This window comes from Poecilia latipinna, unplaced genomic scaffold (genome assembly GCF_001443285.1).
Source record: "Poecilia latipinna isolate Pla-1442-1.1 unplaced genomic scaffold, P_latipinna-1.0 Scaffold941, whole genome shotgun sequence".
NCBI classification, from domain to species: Eukaryota; Metazoa; Chordata; class Actinopteri; order Cyprinodontiformes; family Poeciliidae; genus Poecilia; species Poecilia latipinna.
Window position 1 is genome coordinate 48023 of NW_015113557.1, and position 18036 is coordinate 66058.

General features: G+C 40.6%; 1 protein-coding gene across 3 annotated transcripts in view; it reads right to left on the bottom strand.

The window, feature by feature from the left end:
* The window catches only part of dennd1b (DENN/MADD domain containing 1B), a 142391-nt gene that overhangs the window by 32192 nt on the left and 92163 nt on the right, over positions 1 to 18036 (bottom strand). For all 3 annotated transcript variants that reach the window (XM_015049343.1, XM_015049344.1, XM_015049345.1), the window contains 3 exons: positions 17528 to 17629; positions 5646 to 5771; positions 2171 to 2272 (listed from right to left, as the gene is read on the bottom strand). In XM_015049343.1, the coding sequence (XP_014904829.1) occupies positions 2171 to 2272; positions 5646 to 5771; positions 17528 to 17629 (330 nt within the window). The remainder of the gene's footprint in view (positions 1 to 2170; positions 2273 to 5645; positions 5772 to 17527; positions 17630 to 18036) is intronic.

The window sequence follows — 18036 nt, forward strand, 5'->3', positions numbered from 1 at the left end:
ACAACTAACTACAATGCAGCAAGTGGTTTCTGGAAGGTAAGTCAACAACAAAACACCTGTCTTCTCCAGCAGCCAATGAACAGCACACACAGCAGTAAAACCAGCTGACCAAACAGCTTGGGTTGCTAGGTGACAGCGTTTGGCTTGGCTGGGGTTGCTAGGTAACGAGGCAGTGCCTTTTAAATGTGACTTAACAATCGGGCAGTTTTTGAAGCGGCTCATTTCCCAGACACCAAAAAAACTGACTTATAGCCAGGGTTTTCTAAGCACTTGGCCTGTTATTATAAGCAGTAGAAACCCAAAAGGAAATACAAAATCATGCAAAATGAGAATTTTGCATAATATGTCCTGTTTACCAATGCAGGTCAGAACAGGAGCACAGATTACAATATCTATATGAATGTTGACATAATTTTAGTGTATTAAACAACAGTGTGGTCATTTGAAAAACGGTAGGATGGACTCGACTAAAGTCCTAGCAGAACGCCAGCTTAATGGGTCTCCAATGTACTGCAACTCAGACAACAAGGAACTGATTTCCTATTCCTCACTGTATGAATCACCAGACAAATCTTTGCATTATGAACTCAAACTCGAGCTGCAAAAGCTGCAATCACTACTTTTATCTTGAATAGTCATTTTGCTTTGCACCAATGGTCAAGTTTGGCGTTTCAAATAGAAGACCAATTTTCTTCTGTCTTGGTTTTTGTTTCCGTTACCTGTGTGTTTGTGTGTTTGTCAGTGTGTAGACCATGTGTCTGGAAACAGGATAAGGAGAAATATTGCCCAAGACACAAAAGTAGCTGAGATAAAACTATTGAATAAGAAACTACTGACCAAGACATCTTCATTCCCACAGCATGTACCTATCAATATAAAAATGTATGCGTGCATGTGTGTGGCCATGCAAGAGAAGCACTGCATGTGTGTTTCTGAGCGGATGTGGGTCATGGTCAGAGCATCGCTCGGGCAAAACCACTGGCCCCGCTCACTTTAGCAGAAAGAGGAGTGGAGCAGATAAGCTCACCCCATCCCCTGCTATCGAGAGGGGGAGGAGGAGGAGATAAGGACCTGTTTCCCAATGCTACCGCTTGAGGAGGCAGCCGGCCCGGAGGAGGCTTTGAACTGATGCTCACTATCTCCTCTGCCTGGGAAAATTATGAACAGGGTGTCCAGAGAAACAAAAGGCTGATTGAGGGCCGCTGTTCTGTACTCTCGAGGGGAAATCACACAACTATCATGGGTCAGAGAGCACAAAGAGGTGAGGGGAAAAAGAGCGAGAGGAAAGCCAGAGGTGCCTTTCCTCTAGTTCTAGCTTCGCTAAATTTAGCATTACTGAAGGGACTTGGAGGGAAAACATTAAGTATACATGAGTGATTTTTTTTTGTTTGTTTTTAAAACAAACCACACATGAATAGAGAATGCATCCTTGAACAGACAAGACACTGAGCACCACAGAGGAGAAACGACTTACATTACAGTCTGGCATGAGCTTTTTGTGCTTTCAAAGACTGGCACAAACATGTTGAGGACAGAATGCAAACTTGTTATGGTTTTATACAGTCAGTGGACCCTGCAGCCCTAATTTATCACTTTTGTTTGTACTGAAGATAAAAACTGAATAAACAGAGAAACATTAAAATCTGAGCATGGCGATAATGACCGTAAACAGTTTGAAAGGGTCAGTAACCGTCCATAATCCGGGCTTTGCTCTTCTAAATTCCTCCTCATTCTGAACAACTGAACTGTCAAGATACTAACCGCCAACCCTGAGCAGCTGACAGTTTGCTGAGAGACGGCGTCCATCTGTAACAATCACTTCCCAACAAAAAACCCGCTTAAGGTTTTTTGTTGGGCTTGCTAACAAAAGTGCAGTTCCTAGATGGCGACTAAATATGTCCTGTTTTTTTTTTGTTTTTTTTACTTGTGTGTTCTTTAGATACGCTACACCAAGATACACTGTATAAGTAACTGTGACAGAAGAAAATGATAAGCAAGAACGATGAAAAATCTGCCCCTTTTCACACAGATTAAATTGTAGAACAGAAAACAAACTTAACTCCCACATTTTTTTTTTGTTATTTTTAAAAGATTGCACCAATTTTGTTATCTCCAACATGCAGAAAAGAGTGCCAGTTGAACAGAGGCAAACATGCACAGCTGTCTGTACCTGTTTAAAGAGCTGCAGGTTGACAGCCATGGACAGGAAGTTCTTCATCGTACTCGAGCGATGGTTGGCAAAACTCTCCTCGCAGAAGGTGATTGGTTCTCCCTGCAGAGAGAAATGTTTCATTTTGCTAAATACACGTTTTATTTTGTAGCCACAGAAGACAAAAATTGGCTGCTTGAGTTGCAAAAGTTGCCGAACCCTGGCCTCACTACAAATAAAATTAATGAAAGTTTGTGGCTACAACACGACAGTGTGGAAGGAACTGGATATACGCTTTGCTTTGGGAGTATTTCAGCTGATTTCTTCATTAGTGAGAAACAAGTAGAAAATTCAAGTAATACTGAAACAGAAAGGAAACAAGAAGTTTAAGTTTTTAAAAGAAATTGAAAACAGTCCCCTTTCAACCATTTCCCCTGGCTGCGCTCATATGAGCTGCGCTGGACCAGATGACGGTGTCCCACTAAACTTCCCAGTCCTCCGTATAAACACATTATCACATTATTACCATTTCTTACATCATGTCTGTTGGCCTGTGAGCTATAGACACAGAGGATGACAACAGAACCACTCCGGGCCAATCACACGCTGCCCTCCAGTCAATTCTAATTCATGTTATCTTATAATTAACATAACTCTCACACATTTCAACGATGCTCTAAATTCCTGTGCAGTGAAAACAATGAGCTTTGTCTGTTCAAGGCTACGAGCGCAATGTGGCTCATACAAACAGCTGAACAACAGCGGAGAGTAACCTCATTTTCAAGGATGGGAAAATGATACCAGTGGCCCAAATTACTTCACAAGAACGCAGCTCCAGTTAAATCGTGAAAAGTTTTAAAAGCAAAAAGATTTTTCAGCTAAGAGGGTAGCGAGTAGGGTGTCCTAACTTTTTCCCCAAACTACCAGTTTTATTGTTACATTTTATTTAATGAATGAAAAGGCTCAATTTTGCTGTTTAAATGCTATTAAGTCACTCTTCTGCTGAAACATAATATATATCTGTGTTAGAAATCCATACCTGAACATTTTAAAGAAGAAGTGTGAGTGTAATGACGTGTCCTAATTCTTTTTTCACAGAGACACTTCCTGCCTCTGGCTGACAGCTCAGTCAGAGCTGTTCTGGTCACGCCACAGTAAAAGACTGAAAACTGGAGAATATTAAACTTTTTTTTGCTGGACCACCGATTCTTTACAATATTCTTCCTGATGAGATCACACTGGCAAATTGAGCAGGAAAACAATATTTTTTGACATAATTTCCCTTTTTGAAAATGGTAAAGAAACCATGTCATCCAGCTAAGGCAATGTGTGTTGCTCTTTTATAAGTTACAGATCAGCCACAAATAAAATATCTCTTCTCCTTAATGTGCCAGTTATTTTTCAGTGACAGTGAAAGCAATTATTCAAATCTTTTATGACAAGCAAGGCCAAATGAGCGTTTACGTTCTCCTTAACATTAAAGTTTTTACGTTTCTTTTAGAAATGTCTGTGGCAGATGGCCACTTGTACAGAGCCAGGCTCTGGTTCTGCTGGAGGTTTCTTCCTATTAAAGGGGAGTTTTTCCTCTCCACTATCACTAAATGCATGATGCGTGGCATGAGGGATTCCTGTAAAGTCAATGACACAACACAAGCGATTATCTGCTGTCGCTACATGTTCGTCCAGGAGGAGGAAATGACTAAGGCACGATTTGATAAGTAGGATTAATTGGAATGTATGTGGGATTGAATTGAAATTACTTTTTTGAAAAGGTCCTCATGAAGACATTTGTTGTGAATTGGCGTCATACAAGTAAACTGAATTGAACTTTGCAGCAGAGAAAAGACACAAAGATTTTAAAGCTCACTTGTTTGAGTGTAAATCTGTTCCTGTGGTAAAAACCGACATTTTTAAAAATATTTTTAACACATCTTAAGCAAGGGTGCCAAGAAAGAGGGTGTTGAACGTGATGACACCCTAGCCATTTTCTAAGATCCCATCTTGCTTCACTCTCAGAACTGATTAGCGAATAGCTTGTTCAAACTTTAACTGAGGCTGAGTCTTAATAGTCCTGCTGGCTAAAACTAATTTCGCAAGTTTTTTTAACGGAAGATGGCGAGAAACACCTGGCAGAAGAACGTCGAGCTCAAACTGATGGCGTAAGAAAACCAGGTATAATCAGCTGATTGCCTTTCAGCTCATTATCAGGCTCCAGTTTTGTTTCATTTACAGCTCAGCAAGACTCCCACTAAGCATCCACACCCCTCCTTCTGTTGAGGCATATGGGTCTGTGAACCGCTCAGCACAACTCAGCTCTTTCCAGGAGGATCTTTTCTTCAGCTCAGAACAATGAGCAGCGCTGTGATACTCTACAAATACTGCGGGAAATTATGAGCAACTTCATTAAACTGGATGCTCTGTTTAGATTTTAACATGTATGTTAAATCGGAGGCTTTTATGCAGACCTTGTCTACAAGCAAACACTGTGAGCGTGAGTGAACTGAGAAATTGCCGCTCACACACACACACAAACATGCTGCATCTCTGTGCTGGTGTCAGAGGGGAGGCAGTTTGTTCGTGTACTGTCTGTATACAGAGGAAAAGAGAGACAGCATCAATAATGTAGCATCTTGACTCCGGGAGTCCACAAAGTCCAATTAATCTCAAAGACTAAGGAACAAAGGCTTCGCTATTTGACAAACAGGACATGGTGTAGTTTGCTCTGCTCTGACTCAGACTTGATAAGCAGAGAAGATCTAGAAAAGAAATGTTAGGGGGGCTTAGTAAAGGAGAGTTAAACACCAAAGGTGGCTAAAAGGGATCTTCAAAGGGAACGTCCTGACTCCTTCCAGCTCCTCTGACATTTCACTGCTTCAGACAAGCCCACCTTAGCTCTGCTCTCCGTCTGAAAACACACCTCTTACCCTCAGTCAAAACTGCCACAGCCTTAACAGACGCAAGTGAAGCTCGACTCACTTCACTTCAGATAAGACTGCTACCATGTCCTGCACATCACCAAGAGAAAATCTGTTCTATTCACAAAATGCTTCAGCTTGTGAATATGAATCCATATTATGTGCTTGATGCTTTATTTTCTTCAGACAGTCTTAAAAGTGTAACAGCTCTTAAAGGTGAGTCAGAACTATGCTGATGTTTCAATTAGTTTGAGGCCATTTGCATGTCAGAAAAATCAGGAATCGAGTGGATCCCTGGTATCCATAGGGGTTATGGACACAGCTGCTTGCAAACTGCTAAAATGTGCAAATACATGAGATTAAGGCTGGACGATATGACTGAAAATGTGTTTCATATCAGTCGACATCAATAATTATTGATTAGTGTTGTTGATTTTGCAAAAAAACACAGACTTCTGACAGAGGTTCCAATAAATAATATTTACAGCGTTTCATGTTGGATAAATACACTGAATTAAAAAATAAAGCTGAGGGGGAAAACTCTTCAATAACTGTTAGTAATAAATGACGAAGGAACTTACAGGTTTATATCTGAGCGCATCTCTGTACGATCCAAACAGAGCGGCCTGCGTTCTCAGGAAGGCCCTGGCCACGCCACTTCCTGTTGCCGTGGACTGCTTCTTCAGCTTGCCCTTCAGAGCGGACACCTGGTGGAAAACATCGAGGATGGGAAAGCGTTGGAGATGATAAAGACAGGGATCAGGGAGAGAGGGGAGGGAGACATGGAAGGGTAAAAGTTAAATTATCACCTCTGAAATTGGTGGAGGAAACAGCTAGCCTATTCTGGGTGTGAAGTATCACATTTGCAGGTCATCTCAAAAAAAGGGATAGAAAAGAATGAAAGCCTTTCCTTCAAGCTTATCTGTTGTGCTGCTGGGAGCACCTGCTGCTTTGCTAATTGAGCAGCGCATTGGGGCTGGAGGGAGGGGGAGTTGGAAGAGAGGGTAAAGAAGAGAGGAAATAGAAAGTTGCATCTTTGCTCTTCCTCCTTCAGCCCTCCTTCTTCCCCCGCCATCACCTTCCCTCCTTTCATTTCTGCCTCCATGTCTCAAGTCTCCTGGTCCTTCCACCCAGACCTGCTGTTCTCCCCTCCCCTCTTGGCTCTCCCAGACTCCCTCTAGAAAGGGATTCTTGACATAAAACGTCTTTAATTATTTCCCCCCTCTCCTGGCTCTGTCTCCAGGACTCCAGGCGAGAGTGGAGGAGCAGCAGGCCTGAGCTTGTTTCAGGATGACAAAAGATTCACCCTGGCCACCGGGCCCTGGGGAGTCTGGGAAGGAAGTTGTCAAGAGGCTCTCCTCACCTGCTCAGCAGTGGTCTGACTGTGTTGTGGAAGTGCGAGGAGGAGGCAGAGATACAGTAGTGATGTCATGTAGCGAGGGACTGTCGCTGTCTCTGTGTGGGCTGCACCAGCTTCATACTAAAGCCTGTTTCTCATCTACATTACTCGGAAAAAAAAATAAAAAAATCAATTGTAAGCTGATGCAAAGAAGGAAATGAAGGGTTGAAGCTTCAATTCCACTTCTGCGATATGTAATATTGTGTAAAAATAACTTTTTATATGCAAAAATATAATGTTGAAGGTAACAAGTCGAAACTCTTTATTCACATTTCGACACTTAAAAACTGAAAAATTGACAGCGCATGTGGAGCTGCTGTGTGAAACCAGAAAAAGAGTAAATTAACATCTAGAGTTAGCAGTCTGGTTCCTCCATTTAACACTGCATTGTAAATTTCAGCAGTCCAACCCAGTCACTGTTTAAAACAATGCAACACCAGGTTGTGACGTGTGTGTGTGTGTGTGTTCCTATGTGTCGCCGCTGTGAGTGTTTTATTGCTGACAGACTTTTCATTTTGTAGTTCTAATGAGAAAAATGCACTAAACAAACATTTTTATTGTGTCTTTTTAAATCAGGCATGTGTTTAAAAAGTTATGGGTAAAGTTATGAACATAAATCGGGAATCAGAATCAGTTGATTTTCTCTCGACTGGATCCGATTTGTGATCAGCTGGTAAAATACAGAAACATAAGTTTTATTTGTATTCTTTTATGAACCCATCAACAAAGAGCACATGCAAATCAGACAAGGCTGAGGGACAAATGGAATCTACTGCTCTAGTCAAATAACAGAACTCTCATGTGTTATATCTACTTAAAACTCTAACTCAAAGGGTTGTCCATTATTTTTATAAGAAATATTTTTTGTTAGGTAAATATGAAAATTTAATTCTAGGTGTGATGGCTTATATTTTATTGCTCAGTTGCATTGTCTGTACACCATCTTGATTGACAGCGCTAAAATCCTTCTCTTGGCTCTGATTGGTTATTTCTGACCCAATGATGTATGTCTGCAGTCAGTACTGGGAGCTTTGGGAGAAGGCAGAGGAGTTCGATTTTTTTTCACAGATCTGTTTCATATTTTACTGTCACGACATTGTGAAAGTTTTAGCAAATATGCAAAAAAAAACAAAAAAAACATTTTTATAAAACTTACAAAACCCCGTTTTAAGAGCAATGTCATGTTTTTGGACTGTGGGAGGAAGCTGGAGTACCTGGAGCGAACCCCCACCTGCTCAGGGAGAACATGCAACTCCACGCTTTAAGACCCCATTAGACACCAGAACCATTTTTCTGCAAGGCAACAGTACTACTAACCCCATAATTATCAATATTTTGTATTATTTTTAGCAGCACTGCTATTAATTGTTGTTTTTCTGGTTAACCATAAATCATGGCATAAATCTTTTATTACTGTAAAAATGTAGTATTTTTACTAAAGGACATAATACAGTGACAATTTCATCCTGCCCCCCCGTCTAATTTCAATCACAGGTGAGATCAATATCTCTGGAGCTGGGAAGTCTGAGCGGATCACACATGGAGGAAAGAACTGAGATGCTAAGAGACAAAAGAAAGAAGGGAAGAAAGCAAGATGTCGATCTTAAACTGGGACAAAGACAAAACGAACAGTGTTGATTCCACTCCCCTGGGCTTTCCCCACTCACCACGGCGTCCCCACGCTGCCGTCGCAAAATGCTTCCAGGCATCAAACAGAAAGTTTACCATGGTTAAATTAACAAGTGTCATCTCCATATTCACTCATTCTACTAAATGCTTTTATGTTTATGTAAAGCCCTTTGTGGGATTAATATTTCATGTTTATGTGCTTATCACACATTTTTATTTATTTTTTTATATCTGCAAATCATTAAACTGTATTTATTTATTTTTTTTTGTGGGGAGGAATCAAAGCGAAGACGTCGTCAGTCTATGAGGGGGAGGCGTACCCAGAAGACTGTCAGAGCAGACGGGATAGCCGAGTTTACCCTGCAGAGTCCTGCACTGCGGCTCTGAAAGGGTGAGCAAACACTTTTTAATGAGGCTGGGGCACAATCTGAGTTTTACTTCCCAAAAACACAAAAAAGGCGCAAAAGAGCAGCGAGTTTAAAATTAAGAAGAACAAAAGAGTGGGGCAAAAAATATTCCTAATGTTCAGATAAATTGCTACATCTCTCAAATCAAACGCTTTTAGTTGCGCCGCGCGAGTGCGAACCTTGTTTTTACTAGTAGAAATCAAACCTCGCGACCCGTCCTCGCTCACATTCCCGACAAAAAAAAAAAAAAAAAAAAAATGAAATAAACGTGTATTTAGTAATTGGATCTTGAATGTGGTGCCTACGCCACAATCATCAGGTATGCCTCCGCGGTAATGGCTCTGTCAAACTAATTAACTTCTACAGTTTGAGTGAAGGTAACGAGACGCGTACAGGCATCAGAGGAAGGCCAGGCTCTACAGGTGATAACCCTATTTGGCAGTGACATTTTTTAGTGTAAAGTCACAGTGGCGGTGATGAGATCAAAGGCAGAGACTCCCCCATTGGGTCCAATTAGAACTATAGCATTGTACAGGGAAGGGGTGGCAGCCGAAGAGAGGGGAGTGGGTGGCTGAGGGGAAGGGGAAAAAAAAAAAAAAAAAAACTGTTGAGTTATGATATTCATAATCTATGCAGAGAGGCCTTTCCAGTACAGGTCTTCTCCCCATAGCTGTGATCTTTTCAATTTACATCAAGGGAAGATAGTCGGGGATGAAAGCGGGGCATCCGAGGCGCGCAGCCCACAGAGGGCAGACATGGGGCCTCATTAAGGCCCGGCCCAGACAGCCCCAAACAGGGTTTGAAGTGCGTCATATAAAGAGCACGGGGTCAAAGGTCAGACATAGAACAGATCTCCATTTAACTCTCCAGCTGGAGATGATAATTAGCAGGTGCAATCATGATCCCTGTCTGACTGTAAGGGATGATACCTCCATAGGTGACAGCAGAGAGCGGAGGGCCGAGAATGTCGGCGCGCATGGAGGGCCTCGCTGCGCTCGCACACACACCGTCATTCATCAAGCGTCACCGCTTATCACGTGTGTGTGCGTCTGTATAAGACATGCTGCATTACATTCTAAAAACTAATTTCTATAATAATTACAACTATACTTCCATCTCTTACTTCTTCTATATATGGGTTTACATTCATGCAACATCCATCACAGAGGTGTAGCGACTATTCAAAAGTTCTGTCATTCATCTGGGTCCTGTATCTTACTCAAGGCAACTTCTTCTCCAGTTAATAAAAAGTTTTAGCTCCGACACGACTGAGTGAACAAACCGTTCCTTCTGATGTTTATTGTAAGGTTTTGTGGACCATAAAGACTGAGCTGGATGGACTCCCCTTGCCTTGCAAAGCTTGAATTGTGGATTGTGCAACTCAAGAAAGAGTCCGAGTTGCAACAATAAGACGACTTTATATTAGTTCAGTTGCTAAAATAAACTAGCAGATAAATGTGCTCCCATCCTTGTCATTGAAATGATGCTTGGTTAAATTCCAGAGAGAAAACTTAGTGTCATTTTAACTCTTAGAAAAGTTTAAGTCTAATTCAAGCAGGATTAGTTTCTCTAAAAGATGGTGCTAAAGTTATTCTATACCCAACGTCAACTATTCAAAGTACATTTTACTCAGTTTATAGTCAGTTTAGCACAAATCCATTGTAAATTTGACATTTTCCCCGTTTACCTCCAATGTTACTCCCCTATAGCGGTGGATACGCAAGCAAAAATGTGATGGGCTGATTTTATAAATATTGGTGGCATCTTTCTGTGCATGTCTTGCATTTTAGCAACATTATATGCAGGTTTCTTGAACAAATCAATAAAGCAGTGTTACTGCACGGTATATAAAGATCTGCAGGATAATCATTTTTATGATGCAAAAATAGTTCCAGACAATTCAAGCCTCAATTATTGTTTCTTGGTGTAGAAAATGATTACAGCTTCATATAACTTACTTCGGTTACATTTGCAAAAGTATTATTTTTAAATTCTAGAGATTCTGTTTTTAAATATCTGTTTTTAAATCTCTGTTTTTAAAATATCTATTTAAAAACAGAGATTTCGTTTGCAAAAAATGATGCGAGTGAAGGAGAGAAGAGAGACATTTTTCAGTTTTTGGATTCAGAAAAAATAATCCTTCAAGTGTTCCTTTATTAATAAAAACAATACATAGTTTTAAGTTGATCCTGCCTGTCTAAGATTAAAGATGTAACACTTTTTACCATTTGCTACATAGCAGGACAGAGCTCACAGACATGAAAGAAAAAAAAACTAATTATCTGAAATAAATTGACAGAAGCTTAAAAAAAACAATCAATTTTGAGTGCTTCATGTTTGAAGATGCAAAAAGTGGCAAAAGCCTCAGAAAACCTTCGTCTGCAACACATTCACAATTTCTCTGGTGGTCCATTAAAATCCGTAAAAGTGATTGTATTGGCATCACATCTCAGTCTGGTTTGATATAAAGCTTTTTTATTAGATACTTTATTTATACAAACCACAGCTGTCCTGTAAACTAAAGGCCTTGAGGACGCTCTGCACAGAAACCTATTTATTTATTTATGATTTTTATTATTTTAAAATGCAGTCAATAATTGTTAAAAGCAAATAGGAAACCAGAATCAGAGCATTGATAAAGCTTAAAAAAAGAAAAAAAAAAAAAGAAACATATGGAGATTTTTGCATAAACCATGAACTTCAACCAGAACATCACCAGAGAAAAGGAAAAAAAATAAAAGCCTCAGTGACAACATTGCGTACAATATACATATAAAAAGAGTAAATCAAAGAAAAAAAAAAGACACACTAGGCCCTGAATATATATTTAGAATTATAATAAAAAATTTTAATACAACATTGCAAACCTCTCCCCCAAATAATGACCCCGGCATTTGTCTGTTGTTGGAGGGGAAAAAAAGGGAATAAAAAGTTGAGTTTTCTCTTCGCAAAAAGAGTGTTTTGTTTAAGCTTCTGTCCAGGGAAAGAAAGCCATGGGGACGCAATTAAAGAACTACAAAGAAAAAAATAGTTATGAAAATCTCCCACTTTCTTTTGATGTGCTGCAGTCTGAAGTGTACACACACACGGCGCACGCACCAAACACACAGACACAAATCCGAACAAAGACACAGAGAACAGACATACAGCACAGTCTAACAACTGCAGATGCATACATGCACACAAACAGCATGGGACTCGGAAGTCTATGAAACAGATTCATTCATTAAACTAAAGATTAATATTAGATTTCATAATTTTATCTCCCAATTAACCTTTTTCCCTATTCGTTAAGCTGCGCAGTAGAAGGGATTATTAGATAAAATAATGGGATGGAGTATATCTATTTTTAGTTTTAAGCATAAGCGTTTAAAACATAATTTCACTGGAAATAATATGCCTGAATAATAAAAAACAAAAAAACAAGATGAGATCAATTACAAAGTACAGAAATTGCTGATATATTGTGGAGTTAATGCAAAGCAGGTAATTGTTAGGAAAAAATGAAGAGTGGGAAAGCAGAAAAGAGGAAAAGCTGTATGTGTGTGTGTGTGTGTTTTAATAGGGCTATGAGTTTCTCCCCGGTGTGGGGTTACTTTGTCAAGCTGACCTCTTATAGCAGCTGAGCAGCAGAGTTTTGCATACATAATTAACTATAGCTAAATGTCATCTCTCGCTTCAATAACCATCGCAGTGGGTGTTGCTTCTCTCCCCCCTTTTTTTTTTGACTTCTAATCCAGAGTGAACCATCGGCAGAGCAGCTATATGTGAAAATGAAGTGCAGCTTTTAAAATCCACACGAGTAAACCGAGGAGCCGCAGTGAAGAGAAATGAACGAGTTCGCCGATGTTTAAAACAATCACAACCCGGAAAATAATTGTCAAATGAGCAGACTCTGACATTTGCAGCTGGTAAAATACCGGCTCGCCAACAAAAACGACATCCGAGTCTTTGTTTGGAGCTTGTTATTATACACTGTGGACTGTTCCTGGTAAAGTACGGCATGTATGTGAGCTGGGCGGCCACATTTTCCCACAACGAATCACGAGAAACTTTACTTTAAATGGATCAGATGCATTTGGTTTGTTTTAAACAGAAAGAAGCGCAGAGAAGATCAGATGGACAAACAAATGGTGGCAAAAGTTTCCTCCTGAGCGACACCCGAGAGTTGCTGATGAACGTTCCCGGTTGACAGCGTGTAGGTGTGCCTGAGTGCATCTGTGCACCTACATGCGAGCGCTGCCTGCCGTCTGCAGCGCTCTGTAGTGGCTGATGATGTAGATGTTGCTCCCCAGAAAGTCAGCGCCCAAATTAAAGCCGCGATGTTTGATTAAGTGTGCCAGGTGATCTCAGGAGAGGCGCGGTAGACACAGCCTCAACCCCCTCACTCATTTGTAAACCTCCAAATGCGGGCTTGAAATACAGGAAGTAGGAGTGTGTGCTGTAAATCTCCCCCCCCCCTCTCTCCCCACCTCCCTTGATTGGGAATACAAATGATCAAATGTACGAGGGCTAGGATTGTATGGGTACACGGTGTCAGCAAAGCAGCGAGCGGCAGAGAGGAGGAGAATAGAAGGAATTAGGTTTGTGATGTGTGAGAAAGAGGGAGAGAGAGGGAGCATCTGAAAATAAAGATATAAGCTGCATTGTAGCTCCTCAACTTGAATGTGTGGCACAGAAAGAATAATACATGAAAAAAATCTGTCATTGGTTTGAGATCAATTGCCAGAATCAAATAAAAACCTTATTCAGTCACACGCTGTTTGTTTTCAGAATTAACTGACTCCTAATTTGCTATTCTTGGATAGTTTTAATGACTAGCGAGGTAAACAACTTCACCAACCAAAAGTCAATTATAACTTTATCAGTCTCCAGTTGGGAGAGATGTGGATCTTACAAAAAGCAACAAAAATACCTTGATCTTTTTTGTTTTATTGAGTATTTCTTCTCAGCGTGCTTGTCAACACACTGATTTTACTGACAAAGCATGGTGTCACAAAGATTAAAAAAAGTAGCAAACTACTGCAACTTTTGGTTGAACTTTACGAGTTTTCAGGAATGCAAAGGACTGCTAAAACACATTATGCAAAATTTAAAGAATGCTCTATTTTCTCCCAACAATTTATTTAAATAATTGTGAAAAAAAAACAAAAACAAAAAACAGTGATTCAAACAAGAGAACAAAGACTACCCCAGCACTGCTGCTCTTACAATAAAGAGAACATTAGAGAATCTGCATGGCTGACCTTTAACTGTTATCAGATATGCACATTGTTATTTTACTTTTTAACTCAAAGCCTGGCACTACATGTTAAATAACTATAGCGCAAAAACAGTAAAATGCAGGATCTTTGATTCATTTGACAACATTTCCTATTAAAGAGACCCAATGTTTAAAGTTCATTTGGTGTTCCTCAGGGCTTCGTGTCCAAGATTTTTTTATTTAAATGAAAAAAAATAATAAATTGTTGAGTTCCAACAGTAACAAATATTTTAACGCTTGCAGATCAAAGTATTTTTTGATCTGGTTTAAAAGAAAGAGCTGCTGTGTGTGGAACTTACTCGGAAACGTACAAAATAAAAAGGTGCTTCGGCTATAATTAAGTAAAACACAGTTTATGTTATTCATTTATTAAGATCAAGAAGCATATTTTAGTAAATAAAATAAAGCACATTCAGTACGACAAATCACTTCAAACAAACTGTTTAACTGTATTTGCATTAAGAAGCAGTACTTATAAAACAACTATGTTCATTAACAAGTTGCAGAAAAAAAGTACATCCCAAAAACTGTTTATAGACATAAAATAATAATTATTATTAAAATAGAAAATATTCAAACTCACTTCTCAGTTTCACTTTTTAACAGCAGGAACCACGTATAAAATAATGGTCACTGCTAATGTACAAAATTGTTTTCTCTCGGATATGGAGGATATAATGTAAAAATGCTTCTATTAATCTAGATGTGGAGTTGAAATGCAGAATGGATGAACTGCAGACCCTAAATGAAACTGTTTTAAAGTGTGGCTTCCACAAGTGCCTAAGTATATATGTTCATACACACACAAGTTTGTATTTCTATCCATATTAGGACATTGTATTGCTTCATTTATGCTAAAAAAAATGGCATGTTGAAAATTGTTTATACCCTTTTCAATAACCAATGGTTAAATCTCTGTAGCTGTGGGATCACAGCTACGAAACTCTTACACATAATTGCTGACCAGGTTTCCACAAATATTTTGACGATTCCTTTGTGGTGATTAGCCCCAAGTGTGTGAGGTGGGAAGACCTCTTTGCCATCACCCTAATTATTACATCACTCCACACATTCTCAGATTCAGAACCCAGAAGAAACATGTTGATAAAATTAAAGTCTTACTTTAAACGTGTCAGGGGTATGAAAAATTTTGAGCTTCATTACTGTTTATAGTTTTGTTCATGTGTGTGGATTTATATGTCGGTAGAAATTAAGTGATGTATGGTATGCACATGTATAAATTTGATTAAAATAAAATGTGTGAAGCAAACAGGGAATAAAAAAAGGAAGTCAAGAGAACGGGTTGGAAGTAACAATAGTTTAGCTTCCTCCTGCTCCTTTTGGATATGTTCTTTTTAAATGAATGACTATAATAATAATAAGATGAAAAATCAGTAATTTAATTCTCAAAGTTCATTTCAGAAGATCACGGCTTCCTTTGGCACCCCTTAATAATTACTCTCTCAATAGATTTAGCCTTTCCTTTGCAAAACGGAACCGCTACCAGCTTACTAGTATTTGTAATAGTCAATAAATGTGAAATATTATGTGTGAAACTGTGAGAAAAGGCCGTTATGGGGCGGGCACTTGTGGAGCTGGGGTAAGGGTCCCGTCTGAAAGGGAGCGGCTAATTCAGGACAACTGTGAACTCTGAACCTGCTAAAAGCACGGCCACTGGTCAGCCGGGCCGCCTAACCAAGTCCACATGCGCTCACAGGCTGCGCTGCCGTAATTACACGGATCTCTAAAGCTTTGTTTAAATCAACATCAGAGGCGCTTTGTTTTCCATCACAGTTGGACCTAAAGCACAGACACGTTTTGCCTGTAGCCTTTACCTTTTAATTCATGTCGTGCTGCATATATTCTTAGAAAGTGACGCCGGGGGTTTGCGAGTGAGGATCGCTGCGACTCCCTAGGTCTCAGGGCCCGGGCCTCACTCTGAATAAACTGGAGTGTTAAGTAGCCGCTGTTACAGTGAGAACTGGAGAGAAATAAAAAGCGGTTTTTAATAGCTAAGAAACGACGCGGAGACAGAGAAGCGCTAGGCATTAATCAGGAAATCAGGCCCCAGTTCAGTAAACAGCACAATGCCTGTAACATCTCCTTGTGTGGAAACACTAACATCAAATGCCATGTGGCATGTCCTCATCACTAACGAGCTAACTAACAAGAGACCTGGAATTCCACTCAATTAGTACCTGCTCGCTTTGTTATTAATCTACTAGCCTCTGTGAATAGATAAGAGGAGACAGGAGGGAGAAAAAAAAAAACTTGTATGGGAATAAAAAAAACAACAACAATTTGTTCCGATAAATATATTAATGCCAGCAAAGTTTCTGTTTCAGGTGCTGTAATTTGACATGATATGCGAGCTATGTTCTGTCATTAGTCAAGAAAAATTGGTGAGCAGGGGATCAAAGCGAAAAAGGCACTGAGCCTGCCACTTAATTTATCACACGGCAAAAAAGACAAAGGCTTTTCTCTCTGCTTCTGTCGCTTTTCAAAAGCCTCCACTCTTTTTATGACAAACTCAGTTTGCAATTTAATTTAGGGCTTCAGTCCCCAGGTGCAGAGAAGCGAGCAGGCAGGAAGTGAGAAGACGGTACTGCAGCCAGACAGGCACACAGGCAGAGAAGTATGAGAAAGCAAACAGCGGGTGCAAGAGACGTCCAGGTTGGCGGGAAGTACTGCGAGAGAGACACGTAGGCAGACAGGTGCCATGAAACCCGAGCAGCCGGGGAAGCAATAAGGCAGGCAGGCAGGCAGGATTGAAAGTCGGCAGAAAATGTTATAAAGTGGAGAAAAGAACTCACGAGGTAAAGAGACGTTCGTACGCGCTAGCAGTCAATGTTGGCAGAGCAGTGCTAAATCAGGAGAACCAGAGAAGTGTGGGAGTGTGAGCAGGTCTGGGGTCTGATGGGCAGTGGGTTGAATTATGTAGTGCTGCTGGGGGAAGGAGTCCAGTAGGCAGTGGAACCTGAGCGTATGCTGTTAGCAGCGTGGGTAATAGTGCATCCACCGCCTCAGCTGGGATCCCAGCGCCTCACAGAGGAGCTTTAATACACACACTGTGAAGACCAACTAAACAAACAGATTCCTGCTTCCACCAAGACAGGGGAGGCGAGCGCATGTGTTGTTTCCTCGTGGCTGTGGATGTGTGTGTAAAAGTGTGAGTGACCCTGACGCCACGGCGATGCTTCCTGTAGCACTGACCAGCGTCAGCGCTCCATTAATTAAAGAGACGATGCGCTGGCAGGTGGCTTCACTGCCCACACTGGTAATTGGACCCTTTCTACCCACTCTCTCCCCCCCTACAAAATCACCCATCTCTGCCTTTTCTTTTCTTTCCTCTGCCTCGTTCCCTCCCCCCATCTCTCAGAAACGTGCCAGTGGGCAGGCAGCAACGCAAGACTTTGTGAAATAATGATTAGAATGGATGAAGATGAAGGGAAGGGAGTTTCACATTTTCCCACATGCCTCTGATGGTCGGGGAATGCTGTTTGCCTTCAAGCGTCATACGACGCGACGGGAGTTTACTTTAGACAGCCACAATCTGAGAAGCCAGAGCTGCAGTCATTAATGATGTGGGGAGGGGACAGAGCTGTACTTTGACAAGTTTCTGGATGTGGGTGTGCGCGCACATGTGGGCAGAGATGTGAGAGCGAGATTACGTCGGAAGGAGAGAGGGAAAATAACCTTGATGTGCTGCATGTGGAATGACACAATAAAAGGCTGAGATGCTGGAGACGGTTGTGTGTTTCTCACCACGTCGCTGGGTAGGTTGTGCAGGTCATCAAACGGGGTCTCCAGGGTGTTCGTGTCCACATTCAGAATGACCACATCCTCCAGTGATCGACTGCGTACCCTCTGGAAGACAAAATGTGCAGTGTGGTCTACAGCAGCTGTGGACAGAGTGAAAACTTCACAACATATCAAGTTTGGAAAAACGCAGCAACTGGAACTGCGTGTGTCTGTCTTATTCTGTCTGTTGAGTCCCAGCACAAGCATGCAAAACTCGACTTAATGAGGAAATGATTATGTGATCACCTGAAACAAACAGCAAAGGGAAAGATGGGAGGGAGAACATCCCGAGACACATGAAAGCTGGGATGGAAAATGCAGATTATTGCAACAAATTCACATTTAATATAAAATAACAGAAGTAAATTCATCATAAATTTCCAAAAGATAATTTAATTTGTCAAAAGGAAAAATACCCATCCATCCCCCACTGTTGGTGAATAAACTACATGAGATTACCCATATTTTTTGTT